This window comes from Humulus lupulus, chromosome 1, assembly GCF_963169125.1.
Source record: "Humulus lupulus chromosome 1, drHumLupu1.1, whole genome shotgun sequence".
Lineage (NCBI taxonomy): Eukaryota > Viridiplantae > Streptophyta > Magnoliopsida > Rosales > Cannabaceae > Humulus > Humulus lupulus.
Genome location: NC_084793.1, coordinates 98,300,464 through 98,328,265, shown reverse-complemented (window position 1 = coordinate 98,328,265; position 27,802 = coordinate 98,300,464). Strand labels below are relative to the sequence as shown.

General features: G+C 42.5%; 2 protein-coding genes across 4 annotated transcripts; one reads left to right on the top strand and one right to left on the bottom strand.

Annotated features, from left to right (window-relative positions):
- The first annotated feature begins 194 nt into the window (after positions 1–194).
- LOC133818604 ((S)-8-oxocitronellyl enol synthase CYC2-like) lies at positions 195–25,909 on the top strand. The gene is made up of 3 exons (XM_062251595.1): positions 195–419; positions 919–1,379; positions 24,565–25,909. Exons 1-3 carry the CDS (start codon positions 195–197, stop codon positions 25,769–25,771), a joined length of 1,893 nt encoding a protein of 630 aa, XP_062107579.1. The 3' UTR covers positions 25,772–25,909.
- On the bottom strand, positions 25,823–27,796 carry LOC133796271 (uncharacterized). Of its 3 annotated transcripts, none has more exons than XM_062233749.1 (6): positions 27,551–27,796; positions 26,875–26,952; positions 26,721–26,742; positions 26,530–26,635; positions 26,190–26,297; positions 25,823–26,082 (listed from the first exon to the last, which is right to left on the bottom strand). In XM_062233749.1, the coding sequence occupies exons 2-6, from the start codon at positions 26,933–26,935 to the stop codon at positions 25,981–25,983; spliced, it is 399 nt and encodes a 132-aa protein (XP_062089733.1). In that variant the 5' UTR covers positions 26,936–26,952; positions 27,551–27,796; the 3' UTR covers positions 25,823–25,980. The 3 variants fall into 3 exon arrangements, with proteins under 3 accessions (XP_062089733.1, XP_062089728.1, XP_062089737.1); XM_062233744.1 differs by lacking the exon at positions 27,551–27,796 and adding an exon at positions 27,169–27,275; XM_062233753.1 differs by lacking the exon at positions 27,551–27,796 and adding an exon at positions 27,195–27,249.
- Positions 27,797–27,802: the final 6 nt, after the last annotated feature.

Below are 27,802 nucleotides of genomic sequence, written 5' to 3'. Positions count from 1 at the left end.
TCGAAGGCGATAGACGTGAATTAGTTGAATCGGAGTTTCTTTCTATGATCCCACCCACGCTTCCTCCCCTACCCCCGGTCTTATGCCCTAGGGTCAAGAAAAGTACTGGTAGATATAAGACGCATGGGGGGTCTTCCAGGATCCTTAGAAAGTCTGTAGCTCATAAACTGCCTATCTTTGTCCAGGTACCCGAGATGCCGAAGAGAACCCCTGACACTTCCGATGACGCGGGCAAGTCTAGCCTTACCAGCATTAAACTGGCCAATATGCTAAAGGCTCATCACCTAGCATCAAATCTCAAGTCCGTCATCCCAAAGTGTAATGAACGCGCATCTGAGACGCCAGAAGGGTTCGTGGCCTTCAGTGATTCCATAATCAGATCTGGTGGGGCTTTGTCGCTTCGCCCCTTTTTCGTCAAAGTACTTAATTACTTTGAACTGGCGCCTCTACAACTGTCCCCCAACTCTTGGGTGGTGCTTAGCAGCCTATATATGTTGTACCTTCAGGTGCATTCCAGAGGGCCTTCCATGAGCAAGGTTCATTACTTCTACACCCTTAGGGCGTATACATCTGCACCTGGGTTCTACCAGCTCTAGAAAGTCATGGCCCATAAAGGGCATTCCCTCGTGGAGGGCTCCATTTCGAATAGGGGCTTGTTGAAGATAGACTACTTCTTCACTTATAGCGAATTCACCTGACACACTAGCTTCAACACTCCAAGTAAGACAATTCTCACCTTGATTTCATACATGAGAGGTTTCTCTTTTTACTCTGCTTTTCTTCTATGGTTTCTCTAACTGTAGTTATTTTTTTTCTCTTGATGGCAGGTCTCTTAGGGGTTGTTGGCTCCACCTTGAAACCTTCGGCTCGCGACCGAGTGATGAAAATCCTCACTTGTACCAAACCTTCACCTTGCAGGGTGAATGCAAACAAGCATGCACCCTTTTTACAAAGAGCAACCTTCACTTGTACAGGTTTCTGACCCCAGACCAAACCGTCTCTCTATGCTCTGTTTCCTCTGAATCCGTGGGCCCATGCCCCATCTCATCTGAATCCGCAAGTCCATGCCCCACCTCATCTGAATCCACAGGTCCGTGGCTATACGGCCACAATGAAGGTAATTATGACGAGGTAGCTGATAGGGACTATGTCTACCCTTCGGGTGATCATATGGACGTTGAGGAGACAGTGGTGTCTGAGAACTACTCGTGTCTACACTCTTTAGCCGGCAGGGCTAGGGGCATGGCCAATGACGGACATACTGGCGATGTTACCTCTCGGATGCCACCATCAATGCCTGGCGACGAGTTTTCCTTCGATGTCTCTGTCCCCTGCCCCTCTGTGCCTAAAAGGAATTTCGTCATTCCTTCTTTTATTGGGTCTCCTCTACCCTCGGGGAGGCGTTCTAGGCGGGCGTCTTCAGGCGCCTCTTTACCTGAGGAGATGACTCCACGCTCTTCTGCCCCCCACACCTCTGCGGATGGATCAGGACCTTCTCGGTCCCCATCCCTTCCAAAATATGCCTCGGTAGGCACACGCATCTCCCCCGGTCAAGCTTATGTTTCTACTTTCGAAGATCATCCTCTGGCAAGCCAATATGGGGAAGCCATGAGCCATCATCTGGGAAACTTTCCCAAAGGTGAATGGGGAACCTTGCACGACGTCCCCGACGCTGAGCTAGAAGATGCCTATATGCGAGCCTCCTTGCAGGTATTTTTCGAGATACTCAGCTTATTCATTTATGATATATATTTTTTTTTTGTGTTTTCATTTTGTGTTGATATTGCTTGACCCTCGAGCCCTTATTCTATGTCCTTGACCTTACTTAGGCTTCTATCCTGAATCATCGGCTGATCACCTCAAACTCTTCATCGACCCAATGGATACAACGCGAGCTCGATGAGGCATTGGGGAATCTCTCGGTGGCCGAGGCGGCAAAGGATGTCTTGTCGAGTCAACTGACCGAGGCAGTTTTTCAGAGGGACGCCGCTTTAGTCCAGCTGCATCAACCTCTCACACCAACACCCAGCTGGAGGCTACCATCCATACTTTAAACGAGAGGATTATTGTGCTCGAGCCTGAGCTTGTGAATGCTGAGAATGGCATAGTTGATCGCACGCTGCACACCGTATGGAGAACCAACCCCGTCGTTGACCTGTCTCCCTTTGGAGATTATGCAGTTGAGAAGATTTCTGAGTGGAAGGGTCAGGATGGAAACTTGTAGGTTCCTTTGCATTCGGCCTATGTATGTTGTTGCTATGTAATCCCTCATATTATTTCCCTTTTCTCTTCTTTTTTTTTTGTGTTCATCAAACTTAAGGGACTTTGGTAAGTCCCTCTTATTATTATTATTATTATTTGTGGATTACATATCTCTTCCTTGATCTGATGATGATAATCTTTCTGGTGCACCTTGATTATACTTGTAAGGACACGTTAACCCATTGGGCTCTTGGGGTCCTTTTATATTCTTTGTGCGCGCTTGTTACTTTTAGCGAGAAGCGTTTTTCTCGTCATTGTATATAGTACTATTTCTTCAAGGGTCTCTTGTAGGACCCTTTTTGGCTAGCTGGCTTAATGGCCGTTCTAGACTTATTGGGAGATTCCTTCCTTACAACCTCACCCCCTGGGGTGTCAGCCTTTGGTTGGAGGTCATCTTTTTAAACTATTCCCTTGATATTCTTAAGGGTAGCTAATCCTTTTGAATATAAGAGATTTTTTTTTCTTATACTCGTGCCTCCTGTCCTACCCCCCGAGTGCTTGGTGAAATTTATTTCAGCAAGCACTTTGGTTGATGCTTGCATAGAGAAGAAAAATAACATGCAAAGTTGTGAACAGTTTCATTTATAGTAGGCAGGTTACAACGACATATATGAAAAGTTTACATCTACTTGGGAGGTTATCTAGGTAACCTCTTTGTTTCTTGTCTACTAAGTTACATAACATGCAACAAACTAAACATAGATATTGTTTGCATCGGATGTGGAAGTCTTACTGGTAGTACTTCTTGAGGTGTTCCGCATTCCATGCGTGAGGTATGACGGTGTCATCCATGCGCGCCAACTTATAGGTGTTTGGTGGTATGTATTGAGCAACTTGGTAGGGTCCTTCCCAGTTCGCCCCAAGTACCCTCGCCCCCGGGTCTCGCGTGTTGGGGAGTACTTTTCTTAATACCAGTTCCTACTCTGAACGTTCTCTCTTGCACCCTCGAGTTGTAGTACCTTTCTGCCCGCTGCTGGTATACCGCCACTCTCATTTGCGCCTTTTCCCTTCTTTCTTCTAGCATGTCTAAACTTTCGGCCATTGCCGCATGGTTGACTTAGTCCTCGTATGCCTGTATCCTGAAGGAGTTAACCTTCATCTCAATCAGGAGGACAACCTCACATCCATATGCTAAGGAGAAGGGGTCTCTCCAGTGGTTGTGCGCGGAGTGGTCCTGTAGGCCCAAAGCACATTAGGTAGCTCCTCAACCCAAGCCTTTTTCATCTTCTCTAGCTTTTTTTTTAAGTTCTTCTTAAGGACTTTGTTAATGGCCTTCACCTGCCCATTGGCCTGTGGATGCACAACAGCCGAGAAGCTTCTCCTTATCCCTCTTTCCCTATAGTACTCCTCAAACGTTTCCCCTTCAAACTGGGTGTCGTTGTCAGAAATAATTTTGTAGGGCACTCCATATCTGCAGACAATGAATTTGTTGACAAAGGTGGTGATATGCTTGGCCGTTATTTTTACTAGAGGTTCCGCTTCAACCCACTTGGTGAAGTAATCTATGGCTACTACCGCATACTTTGCTCCACCTCTACCGGCGGGAAGGGCGCCAATCAGGTCTATCCCTCAGATAGCAAAGGGCCAAGGGCTAGTCATGTTAGTTAACTCATTCGGGGGTTTTCTGGAATAGTTTGCGCGCCTCTGGCATTTGTCCTATTTCCTTGCGAAGTCATTTGCATCTCTCTCCATGGAGGGCTAGTAGTACCCTTGCCTCATGGCTTTCCGAGCCATGGATGGTCTACTCGCATGGTTGCCGCACTCACCCTCATGTATTTCATACAGTACCTTCATAGCCTCCTCCTCATCAACACATCGCAAGAGTGGCACAGAAAACCCCCTCTTGTATAAGATCCTGTCTACCAAGGTGTATCGGGCTGCCTTATACACCAGCCTCCGAGCCTCCCTCTTGTCTGCTGGCATAACTCCATCCTTCAGGTAGCTTATAATTGGGTCGAGCCATGACTCCTTTGGGATGCTGACCATGTGAATGTCTGAATTAACGATGCTTGGCCTCGGTAAGTATTCCACAGGTGCTAATTCAAGGATATCCCCATCTTTAGTGGAAGCCAGCTTCGTGAGGGCATCAGCATGGGTATTCCTCTCTCTCGAGATTTTCTCTATGATATACTTCACCAACTGCCTCAAATAGCCTCTTACCCTTTCCAAGTATGCAACCATCTTGGGACCCCTCGCTTGATACTCACCCTTCACTTGGAATACCACCAACTATGAGTCACTAAATATGTGTAGATGCGTTACCTTTAGCCCCTGGGCCAACCGCAACCCTGCTAGAAGTGCTTCGTACTCTGCCTCATTGTTCGAGGCTTTGAACCCAAACCGTATCGCGCAGTACATCCTATGTCCTTCGGGTCTAGTCATCACGATACTTGCTCCAGATCCTCCTTCGTTGGATGCTTCATCCACATGCAAGCTCCATTCTTCAGAACTCCTTGACTCTCCTTCTACGACTGACTGTCCCTCTTCGTCATCGCCTCCTCCATTTGGTCGATAGGTGAACTCCACTATGAAGTCTGCAAGCACCTGTACATTGATGGAGGTCCTTGGGGTATAAGTGATGTCGAATTGACTCAACTCGATCGACCACTTCATCAGTCTCCCCGAGGTTTCAGGTTTATGCAAGACCTGTCTTAAAGGGCTATCAATGAGTACTTCGATTGCATGGGCATGGAAATAGGGCCTCAACTTCCTTGAAGCCACAACTAACGCGTATGCCAACTTCTCTATCTCCAGGTATCGGTTCTCCGCATCTACTAACCGTTTATTGACGGAGTACACGGGTTACTAGTGTTATATTATTTTATAATATAATGTAATATTATATTATTTTATAATATAATGTTTTAGATTAAATAATGTGACATAGAGTGTCACATATTGTAACATATAATAGAGAGTTACATTATTTGGATATATGTGAAATATCCAAACATGTAACATATTTGGTGTTATATTATTTTATAATATAATGTAATATTATATTATATTATAATATAATGTTTTAGATTAAATAAGTGACAAAGTGTGTCACATATTGTAACATATAATAAAGAGTTACAATATTTAGATATATGAGATATATCCAAAATAATGTAACATATTTGGTGTTACAAATTTGTAACTTCCAAATATTACCCTTTATTATGTAAAATTGTTGTTACACAATATTGAGATGAATTTCATAAAGCCATATGTGATATGGCTGTTAGAGATATGATTTTAACCCCAATAATGTGTTTTGGGAGTTACAAAATCATTTGGGAGGGTTTGGAACCGTTTGAAAAACAGCACATTTTTTAGTGCAGAAAATGGTCGGTGGCCACGGGCGCTGAATGTTGGTGGCCGCGACCTGTGGGACAGAGGCTAGTGGTCGCGGCCACTAATGTCTCTGGCCACGGCCACAGGCCAAAAACTGACCATTTTTTTTCAGTTTTTTCAATCTTTGTTGAACGGCTCAAAAAACCCAAATAACTCACAAATCTCATTTTTAATTCCATATTAATTAATCCAATTAAACATTGGTAACAGCCATGGGGTTGGTGGAATTTGAAATTCAAAGGGTGTCTCTAAACTCTATAAATAGGAGCCTATAGCTCACTTGTAAGACACAACATTTTTATCCATTAGAGCACTTGGCTAGAAACACCTTGAGGCTTGATAATTCCATAAAACATTTCCAAAATCTGAGAGAGATCCCTTAGTGCTTGAGTTAGGGGGAAATAAGCTTTTGGACAAAGGTTTCAAACCTTGTTCAAGTTGGTGATCCCCAACACTCTTCACTTTGGTTATGTGAGTGAGAGTATCTTATTATTTTGTTCTTGTTCTTATTCTCTTCTATTGTTTTTCTTCATATCATTCTTGTTATATTTACTTGTATCTTTGCTTAAGAGTTGTAATCTCATCTACATCTTTCCTTTTACTACCTCAAGTTTATTTGTATCTTTTTGTCAAAAGTTGTATCTTCTATTTCAATCCTCTTCTTCTTCTTTCTCTATATTTATTTGTATTTTTAGTTATAGAGTTGTAACACTCTTTTTAATCAATCATTATTATTTGTAATATATTGCATAGAGTTGTAATATTATTATCAATTTCCATTGAGGCAAATCTATTTTTTCCCAACATTTGGTGTTACAAATTCATCACAAATTTGTAACTCCTAAATATCACCAATTATTGTGTAGATTTGTTGTTACACAATATTGAGATGAATTTCTTAAAGCCATATGAGAAATGGCTGATAGAGATGTGATTTTAACTCTCATATTTTGTATGGAAATTACAAAATCAAGTGGGAATAAATTGGAACGTTTTGGAAAAAACAAAAAAAAAAAATTGGTTGTTGAAAATGACCAAGGGCCGCGGTGCTTGAAACAAGTGTCGCGGCCCTAGTGGCTGATAGCTTCATACAAATTCAGTTTTTATCCAATTTTGAACGTTTCCAACAGCCAAGTAACTCCCAAATCTCTATTTTAATTCTATAAAACATCCAATTCATCATTGGTAACAGCCATGGGGGTTGGTGGAATTTGAAATTCAAAGAGTGTCTCAAAACTCTATAAATAGGAGCCTAATGCTCACTTGTAAGACATAACATTTCTATCTATTAGAGCACTTGGCTAGAAACACCTTGAGGCTTGGTTATTCCAGAAAGCATTTCCTATAATCTGTGAGAGATCCCTTAGTGTTTGAGTTAGGGGGAAATAAGCTTATGGACAAAGGTTTCAAACCTTGTTCAAGTTGGTGATCCCCAACACTCTTCACTTTGGTTGTGTGAGTGAGAGTTTATTGTTTTGGTTCTTGTTCTTATTTTCTTCTATTGCTCTTTCTTCTTTTCTTCTTATTCTATTTACTTGTACTTTTGTTTAAGAGTTGTAATCCTTTTATTTCCTTTGTTCAAACACTTCTAGTTTACTTGTATCTTTTAGTAATAGAGTTGTATTTTCTATTTCTATCATCTTACATCTCCTTCTCCTTTTATTTGTATTTTCAGTTATAGAGTTGTAACACTTTATTTAATCAATCCTTGTCTATTGTAATATTTTGCATAGAGTTGTAACATTTTCTTACCATTTCCATTGAGGCAATTTATATTTTCCCAACATTCAAAAGCTTAACCCTTTTTTGTTTCAATGGAAGGGGAGACCATCAAGATCATGAACCAAGACCTAGTGAGGTTGGATAAGTTTGATGGATCCAATTTTACTAGGTGGAAAGACAAGGTGAGGTTTCTTTTAACCACTCTCAAAATCGCCTACATCCTTGAGTCATCCTTGGCTCCTTTAGCCGAGCCATCCGACAAAGACACTCTCGAGGAGGTGGAGAAAAGAAGGAAGAGGGAGGAGGACAATCTCCTTTGTAGGGGTCATATCCTCAACGCCCTATCCGATAGGCTCTATGACCTCTACACCGAGACCAAATCGGCCAAGGAGATATGGGATGCACTTGAGAAAAAGTTTAAGGCGGAAGAGGAAGGTACCAAATTTTTTTTGATATCTCAATATTTCGATTTCAAATTTTTTGGTGATAAACCTATTCTTCCTCATATTCATGAATTACAAATTATTGTTAACAAATTGAAAGTGTTAAAGATTGAGCTTCCCGAGGCCTTTCAAGTTGGTGCTATAGTGGCTAAATAACCACCAACTTGGAAGAGCTATAGGAAAAGAATCCTTCATAAAAATGAGGATTATTCTTTGGAGGAAATCCAAAAACATATTGGAATCAAAGAGGAATCGATATGTAGAGATAAACTTGTGGAGGGGTCTAATGGAGAGACTTCTAAAGCAAATGCGGTGTCACAACCAAAACATCCCAAAAACAAAGGGAAAAAGGGTAATGAGAAACCTTTGGGTCCAAAAACCAACCCAAACAAGTTTAAGGGTGAGAAAGGCCCTTGCTTTGTGTATGGCAAAAAGGGTCACTATGCTAGAGAGTGTAGGCATAGAAAAGACCAACAAGGACCTAAGGTGAACGCAACTCAAGAGGAAAACATAGTTGCTACCCTTAGTGAGGTGAATGTGGTCCAAGGCAAGGTGTAAGGGTGGTGGTATGATACATGTGCCACCGTCCACGTCACCTATGACAAATCATTGTTCAAGACCTTTGAAGAGTCAAAGGGCAATCGTGAGATACAAATGGGCAATGAGGGCAAATCCAAGGTACTTGGCAAAGGTACTATTGATGTCTACTTCACCTCCGGCAAGAAAGTTACATTAGTGAATGTACTTTATGTTCCCGAAATGAGTAGAAACTTGGTAAGTGGTGATTTGCTTGGCAAGCCCGGCATTAAAGTCGTTTTTGAGTCCGGTAAACTTATACTTACCAAATCAAATGTATTCTTGGGAAAAGGGTACTCTTGTGAGGGAATGGTTAAATTGTGCACCAATGATGTAACTTTCAATGTTATCAATAAAAATGCTAATTCCGCCTATATTGTTGAGTATGATTCTTTATTTTTGTGGCATCTTAGACTATCGCATATAGGTTTTTCAACCATGAAAAGAGTAGTAAAATGTGGTATGATTTCGTGCAATATTAAAAACTATGGTAAATGTGAAACATGTGTTAAGGAAAAAATGATTAAGAAACCATTTTCTAGTGTAGAAAGATCATCTAATTTACTATATTTAATCCATAGTGATCTTTGTGAATTAAATGGTGTTTTAACTAGAGGTGGTAAAAGGTATTTTCTTACTTTTATAGATGATTTTAGTAGATATACCTATGTGTTTCTTTTAAAGCATAAAGATGAAACTTTTGATGCTTTTAAATTGTATAAATTAGAAGTTGAACATCAACTAAATAAAAAGATTAAGGTGCTAAGAAGTGATAGAGGAGGAGAGTACTTCTCTAATGCATTCAATACATTTTGTGAAGAAAATTGCATAATTCATGAGTGCACTGCACCTTATACACCACGACACAGTTGTGTTGCCGAAAGGAAAAATAGGACCTATCTAGAGATGATAAATTCTATGTTGGTGTTTTCTAAGTTGAACTTCAACTTATGGGGTGAAGCGCTTTTAACCGCTTGTCACATTCTTAATCGAATATCGATGAAGAAAAATGAGATATCTCCATATGAGTTATGGAGAGGAAGAAAACCCAACATAGGGTAATTCAAAGTGTAGGGGTGTCTTGCATATTGCAAGAAAAACGAATCTAATAGAACAAAGTTAGGTTTAAGAGCCATATAGTGTGCTTTTGTTGGTTATGCCAACAATAGTAAAGCTTATAGGCTATTAGACTTAGAGTCTAACATTGTGATTGAATCTAGAGAAGATGAATTTTTTGAGAATATGTTATGTGACAACAATTCTCAAGCTTCAACATCTCTAAAGGAGAATTTGTTATATGAGAACAATTCTCAAGCTTCTACATCTAAAGTTGATTCTCAAGAGGAGAATTCTCAAAAGGATGTAAAGCAACCCTTTGAACCTAGAAGAAGTCAAAGGCTTAAAAATCATAAAAGTCTAGTAGTGGATGAGATAGATTCTCAACGAATTTCATTCTACGTGGTAGAAGGAAATAGAGAGGAAGTCATTAGGAAAATTCCTATTGTACTTCTCATTGAGGATGATCCTAAGACTTATAGAGAAGCTATGCAATCGAGAGATAGTGCATTTTGGAAAGAAGCCATCAATGATGAGATGGATTCCATTCTTTCCAATAACACTTGGGAATTGGTAGACCTCCCACCGGGGTCTAAACCAATTGGGTGTAAGTGGGTATTTAGGAGAAAATACCACACTGACAGCACTATCCAAACCTTTAAAGCTAGATTAGTAGCTAAAGGGATTAGGCAAAAAGAGGGTATCGATTATTTCGATACCTATGCGCCTGTTGCAAGAACAACTTCTATAAGAATTTTGTTCGCTTTAGCTTCCATACACAACTTGTATGTTCATCAAATGGATGTCAAAACGGCATTCCTTAATAGTGACCTAAATGAGGAGGTCTATATGGAATAACCCGAAGGGTTTTTCCTACCAAAATATGAACATAAAGTTTGTAGACTTGTAAAATCCTTATATGGATTGAAATAAGCTTCTAAGCAATGGCATTAGAAATTTGATCAAGCCATCATGTCTAATGGGTTTAGACATAACAATGGAGACAAGTGTTTGTATTCCAAAACTTGTAAGGGATATGTGATCATTGTTTGCTTATATGTGGATGACATGCTTATTCTAAGTAATAGCATGAAAGGGATAGAAGAAACGAAGAGGTTTCTATCATCAACCTTCTAGATGAAAGATCTTGGAGAAGTTGATACCATACTCGGTATCAAAGTAAAGAAACATAGTGGGGGTTTTGCGTTAGGGCAAGCCCACTATGTTGAGAAAGTATTGAACAAATTTAACCATCTCAAGGTTAAAGATGCCAATACTCCATTCAATCATAGTGTAAAACTAGAGAAGAATGAAGGAAGAGCGGTGGCTCAATTGGAGTACGCTAGTGCTATAGGGAGTCTAATGTACGCTGCCCAATGTACTAGACCTGGTATAGCATTTGTGGTAAGTAAACTTAGTAGGTTTACAAGTAATCCAAGTGTGGATCACTAGAAGGCAATTGGAAGAGTCCTAGGTTGTCTCAAGAAAACCAAAGGACTAAGCCTTCACTACTCCAAATTTCCTTCGATATTAGAAGGATATACAGATGCAAGTTGGATATCCAATCTTGGGGACAACTTGTCCACAATTGGTTGGGTATTTACACTTGGTGGAGGTGTAATTTCTTGGGGTTCCAAGAAACAAACCTGTATATCTCATTCCACTATGGAAGCAGAGTTCATAGCACTAGCTGCTACCGGCAAAGAGGCTGAATGGTTAAGGGATCTGTTGATAGAGATTCCCCTAATCAAAGATAATGTATCTATTATATCGATACATTGTGATAGCCAAGCGACATTGGCTAGAACATACAGCGGAGTGTATAATGGGAAGTCTAGACACATTAGTCTAAGACATGGATATGTAAGAGAATTGATTCAAAGAGGATTCATATCAATATCCTATGTGAGAACAAGTGAAAATCTGGCAGATCCTTTCACTAAGCCACTAACAAGGGATTTAGTGGTTGCATCATCTCGAGGGATGGGACTTAAACTCCCTAAAGAGATTCACAATTGATGGTAACCTATCTTAACATTAGTTATTCAACTAATGTTAGGTTCAATAGGTAATAACAAGTCAATCAAGTGAATATTAGTTGTACTCAAAACAAGTCCCATCTGAGATGTTGAGTACTTGTGAGTTACCAAGTTGAGGGTTAAAACCAAAAGGTTTTTTAATAGAATTCAGTCTTGTAAAGACAAGTATTTTTGGTAACAAAATACTGTAAGAATTCTACCTATATGGACCTAGGGGTGGTGCCGCCTCTCATGAGAATTGGGAGTATTCTTAAGAACGTCCATGAATGGAAAGTGCACATGGCCATTAACGGTGCAAAGCGAGACATAGAGGTCTCAAGTGAACATCGCAAAGGTGTGTGTGTTATCACCAATTTTTCATCATGAAAAAGATGGTTCAATGCCTAGTGCAACCAAATTTTCGACAAATTTTGTGATAATTACACTATAGTAAAGTTCAAGTTGAAAAACACTTTACTTTATGCATCAATGCAATGACTCCTATAAGAGAGAGTTCTTATTTAATCAAGTGGGGGATATATTATATTTTTAAATATAATGATTGATTAAATAAGTGTTACAATAGATGACTATTTAATCTAGTGGGGGAATGTTATATTATTTTATAATATAATGTAATATTATATTATTTTATAATATAATGTTTTAGATTAAATAAATGTGACATAGAGTGTCACATATTGTAACGTATAATAAAGAGTTACATTATTTGGATATATGTGAAATATCCAAACATGTAACATATTTGGTGTTACAAATTCATCACAAATTTGTAACTCCTAAATATCACCCATTATTGTGTAGATTTGTTGTTACACAATATTGAGATGAATTTATTAAAGCCATATGAGAAATGGTTGATAGAGATGTGATTTTAACTCCCATATTGTGTATGGAAGTTACAAAATCAAGTGGGAATAAATTGGAACGTTTTGGAAAAAACTAAAAAAATTGGTTGCTGAAAATGACCAAGGGTCGCGGCGCTTGAAACAAGCGCCACGACCCTAGTGGCTGATAGCTTCATACAAATTAGGTTTTTATCCAATTTTGAACGTGTTGACTGCGTTTTTAGCCAACGACGTGAGAACGTCAATTACGACAAGCCTTCAAGAGAATGTAAACGACATAGACAGTATAATAAAGAAAATAAAGAACACACAAGAGATTTTTATAGTGGTTCAGCCCCGATTGTCGGTAATAGCCTAATCCACTTAGAGTTGTGATTTATATATCTGCACTCAAGATCAGATGGACTGAGCCGACTGAGTTTCTTTAGTACAGATTGTGAAAATACAAGAATTCTCTCTAATTTCAGCACTTTCTCTCTCTAGAATAGACAGACCCAATTTTCTCTCTCTAGAAAGAAGAAGCAGCAGAAGCCCTTTCTCTCATCCCATAAGCTCTCTATTTATAGACCTGGGATCCTCAACTGATATCCCCTTATGATCGGGATATTTTATTATATTTATTACATTTATATTACAAATAAACATTCAAAATTCAAAATGTAACAAACTCCCCATTTGTGGGAAGAATGAGAGATTCCCGCGCATGTTGTTGAAGTTGTGTCTGACTTAGTCTCCTCTAGCTAGTTGGTCCACCTCCTACTCACTACCCATGCAAGTGCTGGTTGAACATGCATGGTGGTAGGACATGTTTTTGGTGGGTTGAACGTGCATGGTGGTAGGAGATGCACTTCTCTCCTCTAACATGCACTCTCCTCTAGCATGCCATGTTCCTCCTTGAACCAATCTCCTTGGCTTCTCCTCGGACCAAGGTGGTCCGAGGCAACCTCCTTGGCACCTCACCTTGGACAACATTGAGGCAACCTCACCTTGAACAACATTGAGGCAACCTCACCTTGAACAACATTGAGGCAACCTCCTTTAGCATCTCCCAAACATGTCCGATCGAACATTGTATAGGATCTCCTTATCAAAATCTAAGTCTCCATTCTCTTGCATGAGACTCCTCCTCCTTAGCTACTTACCTTGGACACGTTCGAGCCAACACTTAGAAAACCTTGGGAGGCTTACCTCCTACACACCCTTGGTTCTCCTAGGATCACTCTCTTGGGGTCTCCTAGGACCACATCCTCCTTGGGGTCTCCTAGGACCATTCCCCTTAACTCTCCTAGAATGCATTCCCCTTAGTTTCCTAGGATACATCTTCCTATTTTTTGGGTATAACAGAACATTTCCAACAGCCAAGTAACTCCCAAATCTCTATTTTAATTCTATAAAACATCCAATTCATCATTGGTAACAGCCATGGGGGTTGGTGGAATTTGAAATTCAAAGAGTGTCTCAAAACTCTATAAATAGGAGCCTAATGCTCACTTGTACGACATAACATTTCTATCCATTAGAGCACTTGGCTAGAAACACCTTGAGCCTTGATTATTCCATAAAGCATTTCCTATAATCTGTGAGAGATCCCTTAGTGCTTAAGTTAGGGGGAAATAAGCTTATGGACAAAGGTTTCAAACCTTGTTCAAGTTGGTGATCCCCAACACTCTTCACTTTGGTTGTGTGAGTGAGAGTTTATTGTTTTGGTTCTTGTTCTTATTTTCTTCTATTGCTCTTTCTTCTTTTCTTCTTATTCTATTTACTTGTACTTTTGTTTAAGAGTTGTAATCCTTTTATTTCCTTTGTTCAAACACTTCTAGTTTACTTGTATCTTTTAGTAATAGAGTTGTATTTTCTATTTCTATCATCTTAAATCTCCTTCTCCTTTTATTTTTATTTTCAGTTATAGAGTTGTAACACTTTATTTAATCAATCCTTGTCTATTGTAATATTTTGCATTGAGTTGTAACATTTTCTTACCATTTCCATTGAGGTAAAATTTATATTTTCCCAACAGCTAGTGCTTCTTCTCTCCTTTAACCAGGGCAGCACTTATGGCTTGCTCGGATACTGCCAAGTATAAGTATAGCCTTTCGCCCCTTTCAGGTTTTGCCAACAAGGGTGGCTTCCCTAAGTGTTCCTTCAACTTGATAAAAGCATCCTCACATTCTTCATCCCAAGCGAACTTTTTGCTCCCTTGTAGGATGTTGAAGAAGGGGAGGCACTTGTCTGTAGACCTCTAGATGAATCTATTAAGAGCTGCCACCCGTCCCGTTAGACATTGCACCTCCTTCTTTTTCTTGGGTGGGCTCATTTCTATTAGGGCCTTTATCTTATTAGGATTAGCTTCAATGCCTCTGGAGTTGACCATGAAACCTAAGAACTTTCCCGAGGATACACCGAAATTGCACTTGAGTGGATTCAGCTTCATTCGGTACTTCTTGAGTGTGTCAAACATTTCTCCTAGGTCTTTGTTGAGTTTTGCGGCATTTTTGGTCTTCACCAGCATATCATCAACGTATACCTCCATGTTCCTCCCTATCTAGTTAGCGAACATTTTGTTCACCAATCTTTGATAGGTGGCACCCGCGTTCTTTAATCTGAAAGGCATCACCTTATAACAGTAGAGTCCTTTATCCGTTATAATGATGTATGCTCTTCGTCAGCTGGGTTCATAGGTATCTGGTTGTATCCAGAGTAGGCATCCATAAAGCTAAGTAACTCGTGCCCGGCCGTTGCATCCACCAGCAGATCTATCATTGGAAGCGGAAAACTTTCCTTAGGACAAGCCTTATTGAGGTTTGAGAAGTCAATGCAAGTCTTCCATTTTCCATTCGGTTTCGGGACTAGCACCGGGTTCGACACCCATATAGGATAGAATGATTCGCGGATGAACCCATTGGCCTTCAACTTGTCGACCTCCTCATTTAAGGCTGCGTACCTCTTTGGGTCAAGCGCTCATCTTTTCTGCCTAACAGGCCTTGCCTCAGAGGCGATATTCAAATGGTGGCACACGATAGCTGGATCTATTCCCACCATGTCTTCGTGACTCCAAGCAAATACATCCAGATTGTCCTGTAAAAACCTTACCAACTTCTCCTTCGCATCGCTCGAAAGGTTTTTTCCCACCTTCAACTTTCGCAATGGCTCTTCCATCACCACGATTTCCTCTACCTCCTCCACGGGTTCTGCCCCTAGCTCCTCCATGATTCTGGGGTCTAGTTCCTACGAGTTTGTGCCCCCATGTACCACCATCACCATCAGTTCTTGCGATTTCACAGACATGCGAAGGGAGGTGTTATAACACTCCCATGCCTCTCTTTGTTCTCCTTTCATACTCGCTACTCCACCAGGAGTTGGGAACTTGACGGCGAGGTGATATATTGAAGTTATCGCTTTCAATTCTTTTAGGGATGGTCTCCCCAATACCGCATTGAAAGCTGAAGCACAATCTACCATGACGACGTTTGCCATTACTGTGGTCTGTCTGGGTTGTTCTCCCATGGTGAGTGCTAATTCGATCACCCCTAAGGGTTGTATCGAGTCCCCCGTGAATCCGTATAAGGAGGATTGACAGGGTTTCAAGTGTCTGATGCCCAAACTCATCTTCTCCAAGGTGGGGCGATATAAGATATCTACGGAACCTTCGTTGTCTACAAGGACCCGATGCACCCGCATGTTGGCCAACTGAACTGTCAACACCAAAGGATCATTATGGGGAAAGTGCACCCTTCGTTCATCCTCCTCTATGAAAGTGATTGAGTCATTTTCTCCCTTAAAGCTTTTCAGGGGTCGCGGCTCCAAACTCATGACACACGGTGGTGGACTCCGTCTGGCTTCTCTAGCGTACCTGTCTCGACCCTTCCTGGACTCTCCCCCAAACCTCGGACCTCCAAAGATCATTCTCACTTTTCCTTGTATCTCTGGGGCTCCTCCTTGTGCCCGAGGTATCATCGGCACGTCCTCCGATTTCTACTTTTCCCTTCTAACATATCAGCCAAGGTACCCCCTGCGGATGAGCTCTTCAATTTCTTCCTTCAAATGGGTACATTCTGCCGTGGTATGGCTGATATCCTTGTGGTACTGACAGTATTTGCTAGGGTCCCTCTTGGACCGGTCTTTTCTCATCGGTGGGGGCCTTTTGAAGGGAACCTAATCCTCATTTATGAGGTAGATATGCTCTCTGGTGTCCGTCAGGCTCGTATAGAAGGTGTAATCCGTTTGCCTATGATCGCTTCTGCGTTTGGACCTTCTCTGTTGATCATCTCTTAGCCCTTCATGAGCCCTCTTCTTCTTCACCCCATTCGACCCTTCATTGACTGGGGGCTTTACATGGGACTCGCTTTTTCCTGCCTTTAAGTTCGCATGGCCATCCTCCACACGAATGTAATTTTGTGCCCTCTCTTAGAAGTCATCTAGGTTAGTGACTTCCCTTTTGAGCATATTATCCCACAACTTACTTCCTGGACGCACTCCGGCTGTGATGGCCATTTTCAACTCCCTGCGGGACAAGCTCCCTACTTTGGCTTCCTCCATGTTAAACCTGTGGATGTAGCTCTTTAGACTCTTGTTTTCTCCCTGCTTCACATTGGTGAGGCTGGTGCCTGGCATTGTATAATCATGCACGGCATGATGCTGTTGGAGAAATTCATCAGAAAACTTCTGCCAAGTCCTGATGGACCCTGGTCGAAGTCTCTTGAACTATTCGTATGCAGGTCCTTTCAATGTGACAACAAAGCAATGGCACCTGGCTCCGCTACTAATCCCCCTTAACTTCATCAGGTCGTTAAACGCGTCCAGATGGTACTTAGGATCTGTGTTTCCTTCATATGAGGCTCCTTGAAGTTGGCTGGGAGCCGGATGGCTTGGATCTCCTTAATGAAGGGTGATTCATGGTCGAACTCATCCTCAATGGCTTGTCCTCCAGATGCAGTGACGATCTTGCTCCGTAGGCTCCTCATTTCGGTGTCTAGGTCTTGTTTCCTCATTTTCAAGGAGTCTCTCAATGTGGACGGGTTATCATCTCCCTTTCCTTTGCCTTCCCGGGGCGCCATAGGAGGTGTAGTCCTTTTATCCACCCTTTTCTTGTTGAGTTCCTCTCGTAGATCAACAGGACATTTAACACCTCTTGCATGTTCTCTAAGGTGGTTTCAAGCCTTTGGTTCTTGCGGTGTAGTTCACGTATCTCCTCTTCATAGAATCAAGATCTAGAACTCAATCTCACGGAATGGACCTGGGGATGCTTGTTAGGTCTGCGCATCGATGGGCCTAGATCCTGCCGCCCGGAGTTTGGCACCTGCGGCGGCCTTGGGGGCGGGAACTTGCCGGCATCTCTTGCAGTGGTAGCTGTTGACCTCGGATGATTCTCATCTGGAGGGACGGGCGGGAATGAGGCCTCCCTCTCAACTTCATGAACCTCGGGTTCCTTTGGGGACTCCACATCTTTGGGCAAAGGAGGGTTCTTCATGGAGGCCTTCAGCTGATCTCCATCAAGGTGGACCTCCACCTCTCGTGGTTCTCTCAGTCGTTTAGAACGTATTGGGATTTCTTCCTGCCAGAACTAATGGAAGAAAAGTGGCTTGGCACTTATCCTTCCCACAGACAGCGCCAAATTGTTGACGGTAAGAACTCGTCAACGTTACAAGGTTAGAAAACTCAAATTATATTGTGAAAGATAGCTGAAAATAACATGGAAAGAACTTGAAAGAAAATACAAAACAACAATGGAGCCAAGATCATATATTTCTTAATTGTTTTTCATACAAAGAATTTTCCAACCCCTTAGCCTGAGGGGTCGAATCCTATTTATAGGTGGGATCTATTGGCCCCCTGAAACAAGTAGGTCCCAGGGAATAAGGTCGTACACAGGTGCATGGCCAGGGTAGTGGCTTGGGACATAGTGGTGTCTACCCTAACATTTCCAGAGTATTGGTGCAGGACATCGTACTGTCGACACTGCCATATGGTCGGGGGTGCCCAGGTAGTGCCTCCATTCTCCGTACAAATTCGTACTCCCACTACTCGTCAGATGCGGATTACAGGGCCATGCCCCTATCATCGTCATGATCGTACATCCCATATCAGTACGCGTATCTTGTACCCAGTCGTCCCCATCAATTCATCTTTGGCACCCTATGATCACATGGTACTCCTACTTAGTATTTCCAAGTGTTCCTCGTACGCACATTGAGGAGGCTCCACACTTTACATGTCGTGAGAAGACGAGGCTTGGGGGTGCCTCACTGGTGGCACCTACTCCAAGAAGGGAACTAGGGCCTCTTCAGCGAGGCACCAGGTGTTTGAGGCGAGACAAGGTGCATGCGAGAGGCCTAGTGAAGGCCTCGCATAATGAGATGTTAGGGATCCTTTGAGGGTCTGACATAGCGAGACGACATTTGGAGACCCTTGTTTGGATGCAATAGTCGACGTATGCGAGACACGAAGAATATAGCGAGGGTGCCCACATAGCGAGGCTGCTTTGGAGGCGTGACGGGGCGAGGCTGCACCCTCGCATAGCGGAAATACCCATGCGACACCTTGACTCCTCTGAGCCAAGGTCAGCCTTCCAACCATTCGAATAACAATGTGCACATTTTTCGCGCGACCGTGTACCTCTGCACACTTCCGTCTCTCGAACAACTCTCGTTGAGTCATGCTCTCAAGCATCTATGAGTGCAACCATGCATCAAGGCTATCTAGCCAAGACACTCACACTGTCCATAGGTTCTCACTATGGCAAGGCAAATCCCAACACCGATGCTCACCCAGACATTCACAAGCCAAAGTAGCATGTGTGGCCAAGAGCCATCACCAAGCAGACGTGCCAACACCTCTCATCATTCCCCATTCAATACTATCTGAATAGCTCACATCACATACCAAGGACTTCTATATGTCCATGGTCCAATCCTCAAGGCACCATGCCTTCATGCATGTTGGCAGGCCCTCGAGACTAGCTGCCAGACTAGTAGCACACACTAGACCTCTCTCTTACTCAAGCATAGTGCACCTTTCAATGCTTGCATGCTAACAAGTCCCACGAATGACTTCTTGTGCCATCTCATATCGAGACTCGTGGCCATGGCACACCACGACGTCTCTTGAAGGTTTGGGCCATGTTCCATGCCAGCGGCATCCCGGCAAGCCAGCACACTACGACACACTACCGAGGCGGCCCGATAATGTCCATGAGTACTCCTACTCATGGAGACATATGATTCCCCTCATGGTCCTCACATGCCCTCCCTACTAGTCCTCCCAACTAGTAGTAGCTCACTTGACGCACCTATGCCGGGGGTGGTGGAGAGCTGACACTAGGTGCTCCACCTACAAAGAGCCTTCTGAGCTTTTAGTCTTCTACCAAGAACATATGTGATTTTTACTTGGGAGACATATTTGGCACTCAGCTCACCAATTCTCTGAATCTACCAAATCCAATTGCACTATTGCGCTCATTGACCCTTCAATATGAAACTTACCAAGTCCCGTCCATTTCCGGGCAATATTGAAGATATTTACGAAAATGCCACCGCCGTACGAACTAGGCATCAGCATGCTCACCAGCCTGCACCCTTATGTGCGCATCTGTCCGAGCACCATCCTAGCTTGTAACATGCCCTCAAGGCCAGCATGTTACACTCTCCCCCACTTCAATTGTCGATGCCCTCATCGACAGACTGCTGGCAAATCTTCTTCCTGCCTTGATTCCTAAGCTCACTCCATGCTTCTTCCGAATCTTGAGTCTACACTAGTCCCTCTACCACTGTAGAATTACTGACTTGGTGATGATCTCTCACGTCCACTCTTGGACTCGATCAAAGACCCCATGCCACTATCGCTATTCAGAATCCTCCCATGAAGTAGTGCCTCTGCACTCGAATACTCTTTGCACACATGAACTCCTCTAAGTCCATCACCACGTCCCTCCAATCAACCAAGCAGCCCTTGCAACACTGACCCCAAAGCCAACACATCATTTGATTTTTGCTTTCCCGCCAATTTTCCAATGCCTACTCCTATTGGCAAGGACAAAATTAAGGTGCACCCCTCAGGGTGAGGTTCACAAACCAACCATTCCCAACAGCACCTAGGAAACGTCCTTCCATTGAAGGCAAGTCTCTCTTCTATGCGGCACTCGTGCCAACTGTATCCTTTATGCAGTATCTAGTGCACCCTTGCACATAGACTTCGTGACGTAGTCTCTCAGAATTTTGGCCCTCCAACCTTACTGCATACCCATGGCTTAATGCGAAATGGCCAATCCTGACCATAAGCATAAATACTCCTCTGAGCTTCTACAATGTGGTCAATGATCTGACATCATTCAAAATCGCTGCACTGCTTTCTGGCTCGTGTTCATGCGGACTCTTAGCATCGTGCCTCAAGTTCTACCCCCAAATCAACCTTGTCTAACTCTAGACGGCCTGTTGAATCTTGACCAACTTGACTGCACTTTACCTCACCCTTGAGGTCTGAAGTTGTCCCAATCCGCTATCTCTCTTTGGCATATGTTCTTTGAATCATTCGTCTTTTGTTCCCATAAACATGTGTCCCAATAAAACACTAAGCATGTCCCATAACATGCTACAAAACCTACCCAATCTTGGTCTCAGCCTAAGCCCATGCATACTGTCTATGTGCAGCTTCACTTGGTCACTAGACCCACTCACATCAGTCATGCATATCTTTGCACTGTACAACCCATCTTTTGTTGTGTTTCCCCCTAGATTCACACACCAAAACTGAACAAGTACCCCGACCCTTCGAACATATGAATTAGTGGGCTCCCCCACTTCAACTTGGGAATAACTTCTCTTCTCGAGATGTACCTCTAAAGGTATAGCTCGCAACCTAGCCACTTTCTCTCGTGCGGTCCCTCCTTCCATTTATCACTTTTGAAGATGATGTTGAACTAATGCCTCGGTCATTCTGACTCTTCGCCATTCCACATCTCTATGTTTCCTTAGTACCTGAGTCCTGTTGACTTTCACCTTAGGCAAACGATGCACTAATGTTACCATAGTACCTGAGTCCTGACGACTTTCACCCTAGGTAACTGACTTTGTCTTTGTTCATGAGTCTCATTGACTTTACATCCTGAACAACTAATGATTTCCATGATAACTTATCTCGATGCTTTTGTAATGGAACATTGGTCTGCTATTTGGATGTTTGAATCGTGAAGGTCTCTCCCCCACTTCAACTATTCGCGTCCTCAACAACTTGCCCACAAGCAAGAACGTCCAACCGCCCAAACTCTCCATGCACACAACAAATCTAGAAGTGCACCCCGCAGGATGTGACTCTCGAGTCAACTACTTCATGTAGCACCACTGTCGATTCCCTTATGCGTGAACTATCAACATAGCCACCCAAATGATACATCATACTAGCATATCGCCCCTCCGGGCTTGCAAGAAGCACAAAGGTCATCTCGACATAGCCCTCTGGCCACATACAAACTCTAGTGCAAGTTCTCAGCTTTTTTAGGCTCCTATGGTCACTAAGTCCCAATAGCAAGGCCCTCCGACCCACATTTAAAATCTAGCACCATCTCGCCCTCCTCAAGCTCTCTTGCAGTGCTATGTTTCCTTGACGCAACCCTCTAGCATTCAAGAAACTCTAGTACTATTCTGACCACTGCGCGCAGTCTACTCGACCCTTCTGACATTTGATGCATACATTCCACAACTTAGCATCTCTTACAATGCCTTAGTGCTGCTCACACAAGTTAACATCTCCATGAGCCAACACGTCCCACTCCATTGTCTCAGTGCCTCCCTTTCGGTTCAAAACAAGATAACATGCAAACACTTCCAAGTATGACTATCCTTTGACAATCGCAACCAATGCCATCTTGGTCTCCATGTGATGCCATTTGGCACACAAGTAGCAAATGAAGCATTTCATGCTCATATTTATCTGATTCTTCAAAGTTATCCACTCTCGACCACTGTCATGACTACCAAGCGTTTGACGACCACTATTATGCTTCCACACTCTTGTATACAAGTTCCCTTTTCAACAACATCGCTCCATGCGACTTACACTATCACTCAGGCGAACCTGAACTAGTGAACCAAGCATACAACCTTGACCTCTCGATCAAACCTTGTCTCAAGTAGACGAGTCCCAACTCGAATGCAGCACATCTCCACAATTTCATGTGGTTTTTGTATTTCTAACATCACTGAACTTTGATTCGAAGCAACCATAACTTGCCCCCTCTCTAGGATGTCCAGTATTCCCACGAAGAAAAGCAACCAAGTCTTATCCCGTCTCATCTTACTGATCCTTTCTATGTGACTAAATGACTCAATGACATATGTTCAAGCATCCAGACCTTCTTGATCCTTCTGCACGCTTACATCAACTTTAGGATGGGCCAACCAAGTTCATCCCCCACTTAAGATGAACTTGGCTTTGATACCAACTATCACGGGCTGACATTCTGGACAGCGGAAATGCCCGTGCGGCACCTTGCCTCCTTTGAGCCAAGGTTAACCTTCCAACCATCCGGATAACAATGGGCACATTTTTCGCGCGACCGTGTGCCTCTGCACACTTCGGTCTCTCGAACAACTCTTGCCAAGTCATGCTCTCAAGCATCTATGAGTGCAACCATGCATCAAGGCTATCTAGCCAAGAAACTCACATTGTCCATAGGTTCTCACTATGGCAAGGCAAATCCCAACACCGAGGCTCACCCAGACATTCCCAAGCCAAGGTAGCATGTGTGGCTAAGAGCCAACACCAAGCTGGCATGCCAACACCTCTCATCATGCCCCATTCGATACTATCTGAATAGCTCCCGTCAGAGACCAAGGACTCCCATACGTCCATGCTCCAATCCTCAAGGCACCATGCCTTCACGCATGTTGGCTGGCCCTCGAGACTAGCTGCTAGACTAGTAGTACACACTGGACCTCTGTCCTTCTCAAGCATTGTGCACCCTTCAATGCATGTATGCTAGCAAGTCTAACAAATGACTTCCTGTGCCATCTCGTGTCAAGACTTGTGGCCATGGCGCACCACGATGTCTCTCGGAGGTTTGGGCTACGTTCCATGCAAGCGGCACACTGGCAAGCTAAGAGAACCGTACCCATAAACCTCTGGCAGCATACTTCAACGAACTACCGAGGCGGGCCGGTAATGTCCATGAGTACTCCTACTCATAGAGACATATGGGTCCCCTCGTGGTCCTCATATGCCCGCCTTTCTAGCCCTCCTAACTAGTAGTAGCTCACTTGACGCACCTGCGCCAAGGGGTGGTGGAGAGCTGACACCAGGTGCTCCCCCTACAAAGAGCCTTCTGAGTTTTTAGCCTTCTACCACGAACATATATGATTTTTGCTTAGGAGACATATTTGGCTCTCAACTCGTCAATTCTCTGATCTCCCAAATCTGATCGCACAATTGCGTTCATTGACCCTTCAATATGGAACCTACCAAGTCCTGTCTATTTCCAGGTAATATTGAAGATATTTACGAAAATATCACTGTCGTACAAACTAAGCATCAACATACTCACCAGCCTGCACCTTTATGTGTGCATCTTAACCAAGCACCAACCTAGCTTGTAACATGAGCTTAAGCACTTCCCTTTCTATCAAACACTCCATATAGATATCCAATCAACAATAAGAAAAAAAAAGTACATTACTTCAATAATTAACGTTAAAGTGCTCAATGACACGTATAAAAGCATTTAAATTTTGGAAGAGTTATATGGTGATATCTTGTCCAATATGAATGTGTTGGGTCATTTTCAATCAGCTTTAAACTTTCAACGTATGAGTAGACAACCGTCCTCACCATACGTCACCATGTTCAATATGTGTGTCCACATTTTTCATGGTTCATTTTTCTCTTAGGCTAACTTAAATTGTCACATCAAAATTTAACCAATTGAACAAAAGAAAAAAAAAAAAAATTAAAGGCAACGTTGCCAAATTTCAACATAAACTAACATCTTCACATCAGCTTTTATTTTCCACCTTTGGCCACCTCTGACAAGGCATTAGACAAGGTAACTCCCATTGGAGTTGACCTTATACAATAATTGCAAATTTCAATAAACATAAGGAAAAACCAAACTCAATCAAACACATATGTTATTGAAACTATCGTATCATTTCTGCTCTCTCTGGAATTCATTTATTTTGTTGTAAAACCAAAACTATTATGAGTTGGTGGTGGGCAGGAGCAATAGGAGCTGCAAAGGCAAGTGCTAATCGTATTTATTATATATTATAGTAATTTTCTTTTAAAAAAATTCAGCACTTCAAATAAATCAAACACCAAAACTAAATCAATTATTGTTATACATGTACAGAAAAGAATCTATTACGACGATGCCCCGCCTAATTACCAGAGCGTGGCACTTGTGGTCGGCGTGACTGGCATAGTGAGAAATAGCCTCGCTGAGATTCTCCCTCTCTCCGACACCCCAGGCGGACCCTGGAAGGTATACGGAGTCGCCCGTCGGCCCCAGCCCGCTTGGAACGCTGACCACCCCATCCACTACATTCAGTGTGATGTCACCGACCCGGACCAGACCCGAGACGAACTGTCCAAACTCAATGACGTCACCCACATCTTCTATGTCACCTGGAGCAGCAGACCTACGGAGGTCGAGAACTGCGACGTCAATGGCCGGATGCTTAAGAACGTCCTCGAGGCGGTTGTCCCTCACGCACCGAATCTCCAACACGTCTGCTTGCAGACCGGGCGGAAGCACTACGTCGGCCCCTTTGAGCTTCTCGGCAAGGTTCGGCCCCACGAGCCTCCGTTCCATGAAGACCTCCCGAGACTCGACGTGCCCAACTTTTATTATACTCAAGAAGATATTTTAATGGCGGAGGTGGAGAAGAAAGAAGGGTTGACGTGGTCAGTCCACAGGCCTGGAGTCATATTTGGGTTCTCTCCGTACAGTTTGATGAACCTTATTAGTGGTCTATGCGTTTACGCCGCCATCTGTAAGCACGAGGGGAAGCCTTTGAAGTTTCCGGGCAATCGGGCCGGCTGGGATACTTACTGGGACGCCTCTGACGCCGATTTGATTGCGGAGCATCACATATGGGCGGCGGTGGATCCGAACGCCAAGAATGAGGCCTTCAACTGCAGCAACGGCGACGTTTTCAAGTGGAAGCATCTGTGGAAGGTCTTGGCTGATCAGTTTGACGTTATGTATGAGGACTTTGAAGACAGTGACCGCGACATCACCGGCGTTTCGAGGCCAGGATTGGTGGAGATGATGAAGGATAAGAGTCAAGTTTGGGATGACATTGTAAGGCAGAATGGTCTGGTGCCTACGAAATTAAAAGATGTCGGCTGTTGGTGGTTTGTTGACTTCATTTTGTGCTATTCTGGGGTCATTGACAGTATGAATAAAAGCAAAGAACATGGTTTCGTGGGGTTCAGGAACTCAAAGACCTCATTCATTTCTTGGATTGACAAGTTGAAAGCTCACAAGATTGTTCCTTGATTTCTATGTAAGGAGGAAGTTCGTGATTTTCAAGCTTCAGTGTACTTCGTGTTTAGGAATAAAGTGTTCGTGTTGATTGTACTTTTTATTCAAACATCATATCTATTTATAACATATCTCTCAAAAATCTCTACACTATCACAACAACTGAAATGAATTCTATCTATAATTCGGTGCCTCTTCTACTCGACAACTCCACCAAAGTCCTTTTAGAGCTTGGAAAGTAACAAAGCTAGCTCATCATCAGAGACCTTTACTTCAATGCATGCTCCGAGTGAAGCAGCAAGTCTTGCAGCTAATTGATGTTTACACTGGACAAGGGATAAAGCAACAAGCAAACATGGAAGCAAGATAGATTGATCAGAAAAGGATATTAGCCACTTGATTAATCAATAAGCCAAAGAAAAATCTCACTCACACAAAGCTGTTCTCCTCTGTTCACAGTGTCATAGAAGAATGAATAACAGGCACAAAAGTGCTCAGGGAAGCAAAAGTACTCCTCCTTTCTTCTAGATTCTCCCATAACCTGATACAATCATATAACATAAATAGGAACCCAAGTTTAGTTTTTGGCCTGTACGGCTGCAAGTTTACCCAACACATAATTGCTCAGAACTTTTCATTGTTTTGATTGAATTTAGATAGAGGTTTCAAAATACAAATTGATATATAAACATTTACCAAAACTATGTTTGGATGAGCATGATAAAATGGAAAGGGCTTTTTCTAAATGTCCAATTCAACATCTTCAATTCTACCTGAAAGATGGAACGTCCACTGGGCAACCCTGAGATCCTCTTGACACCTCTTTGATCCACAATCCTAGTTGCTCGCTCAAAGTTCTTTCCAAACAAGAAATTTACGCTGAATTTGAAGTAACAAACATAACTTTTTACCCATATGAACTTTAAACAAACCCAAATTATGACATCAATAACAAGTTACTCACATGGAGAGTTGCTCATCTGTCACTGTCCCATTTCAATTGTTTCGTCCCATCAAAAGTTTAAACAAAACGAAGTTTGTAATCATTTTAAATGTATACATACAAAAGCTCCAGGAAATAAGTATAAGAATAAGCAATTGGAAAGAGAAAGTAGTACCTAAAGCAGTTGATTCAATTTGTTTCCACACGGTCTCTGCCACTAAACGACTAGAACTCATTCTCTTTCCGATGCACCCTACAACATGAAGGTGAATGTTGGTACCAACAAATCTAGAATTTTCAGTTCTGAAACTAAAGAAAGATTATTTAAGAGGTTCTTATCAGGCTTTAAGTATTAAATTATAAAAAACAACGGTGAATCGCCGTTCCATTAGGGAAAGCAGCCCGTGTGTTTGATGTAATGCCAAAACCAAAATTAAAAGAAAGAAAAATTAAAATATGGGGGCCGTACGTAAGTGTAAAAGGAATTTGCTTTACCCAAATAAAAGAATGAAAAAAAAGGAGAGGGGGAGGGGTAAGAAATTCACAATAAAATATTTAGGTGAGGTATGAGAGATTGATGACTAAAGCGACGTTGGAGAATTTAATGTTTACCCACCTAATACCATAGAATATTCAGCATAAAAAAAAAAACCTAATACCATAGAAAAACACATCCATACTAGTAACAGAGACTTCACATAATAAATACTGACCCTCACTTTTATTTTTAGTGAGTAGCCAACCTACCTTATTTTAAATATTAATGTTTTAAGGAAATGGACCCGTTTGAATTTTTGAATCTAGTTAATTCTTAATAACCAATATTATACTACTTTTTCAGAGAGACTTACTTCTGTTGAATAATAGGTTGGTCTGGTTATGACCATGAGTTCTCTCGGTGGTTATTTACCGTAATCCTGTGTTCTTCATTTACATTGTGCTTGTTTGGAGACGGATTTACCGAATAGTAAGAGTGCGAATATGGATGATATTGTCAATAGAACCGTTCAACTTTCTGTTGAGGAGGATGATTTGTGGGAAAGTAATGATGCTCCTGTGGAAGGGATGGGAGTTGTGAATGGTGGGTAGAATTCTGGCAAAAA

Coding starts and splice junctions, on each gene's coding strand:
- LOC133818604 (XM_062251595.1), top strand. CDS start 195: ATGCCGAAGAGAACCCCTGACACTTCCGATGACGCGGGCAAGTCTAGC. Junction 420..918: donor TTCGCCCCTTTTTCGTCAAA/GTACTTAATTAC, acceptor TTCACCTTGCAG/GGTGAATGCAAACAAGCATG. Junction 1,380..24,564: donor GTCATTCCTTCTTTTATTGG/GTCTCCTCTACC, acceptor AAAAAAATTCAG/CACTTCAAATAAATCAAACA.
- LOC133796271 (XM_062233749.1), bottom strand. CDS start 26,935: ATGAGTTCTAGTCGTTTAGTGGCAGAGACCGTGTGGAAACAAATTGAA. Junction 26,636..26,720: donor ACAGATGAGCAACTCTCCAT/GTGAGTAACTTG, acceptor CTTCAAATTCAG/CGTAAATTTCTTGTTTGGAA. Junction 26,083..26,189: donor ACAGAGGAGAACAGCTTTGT/GTGAGTGAGATT, acceptor TCCCTTGTCCAG/TGTAAACATCAATTAGCTGC.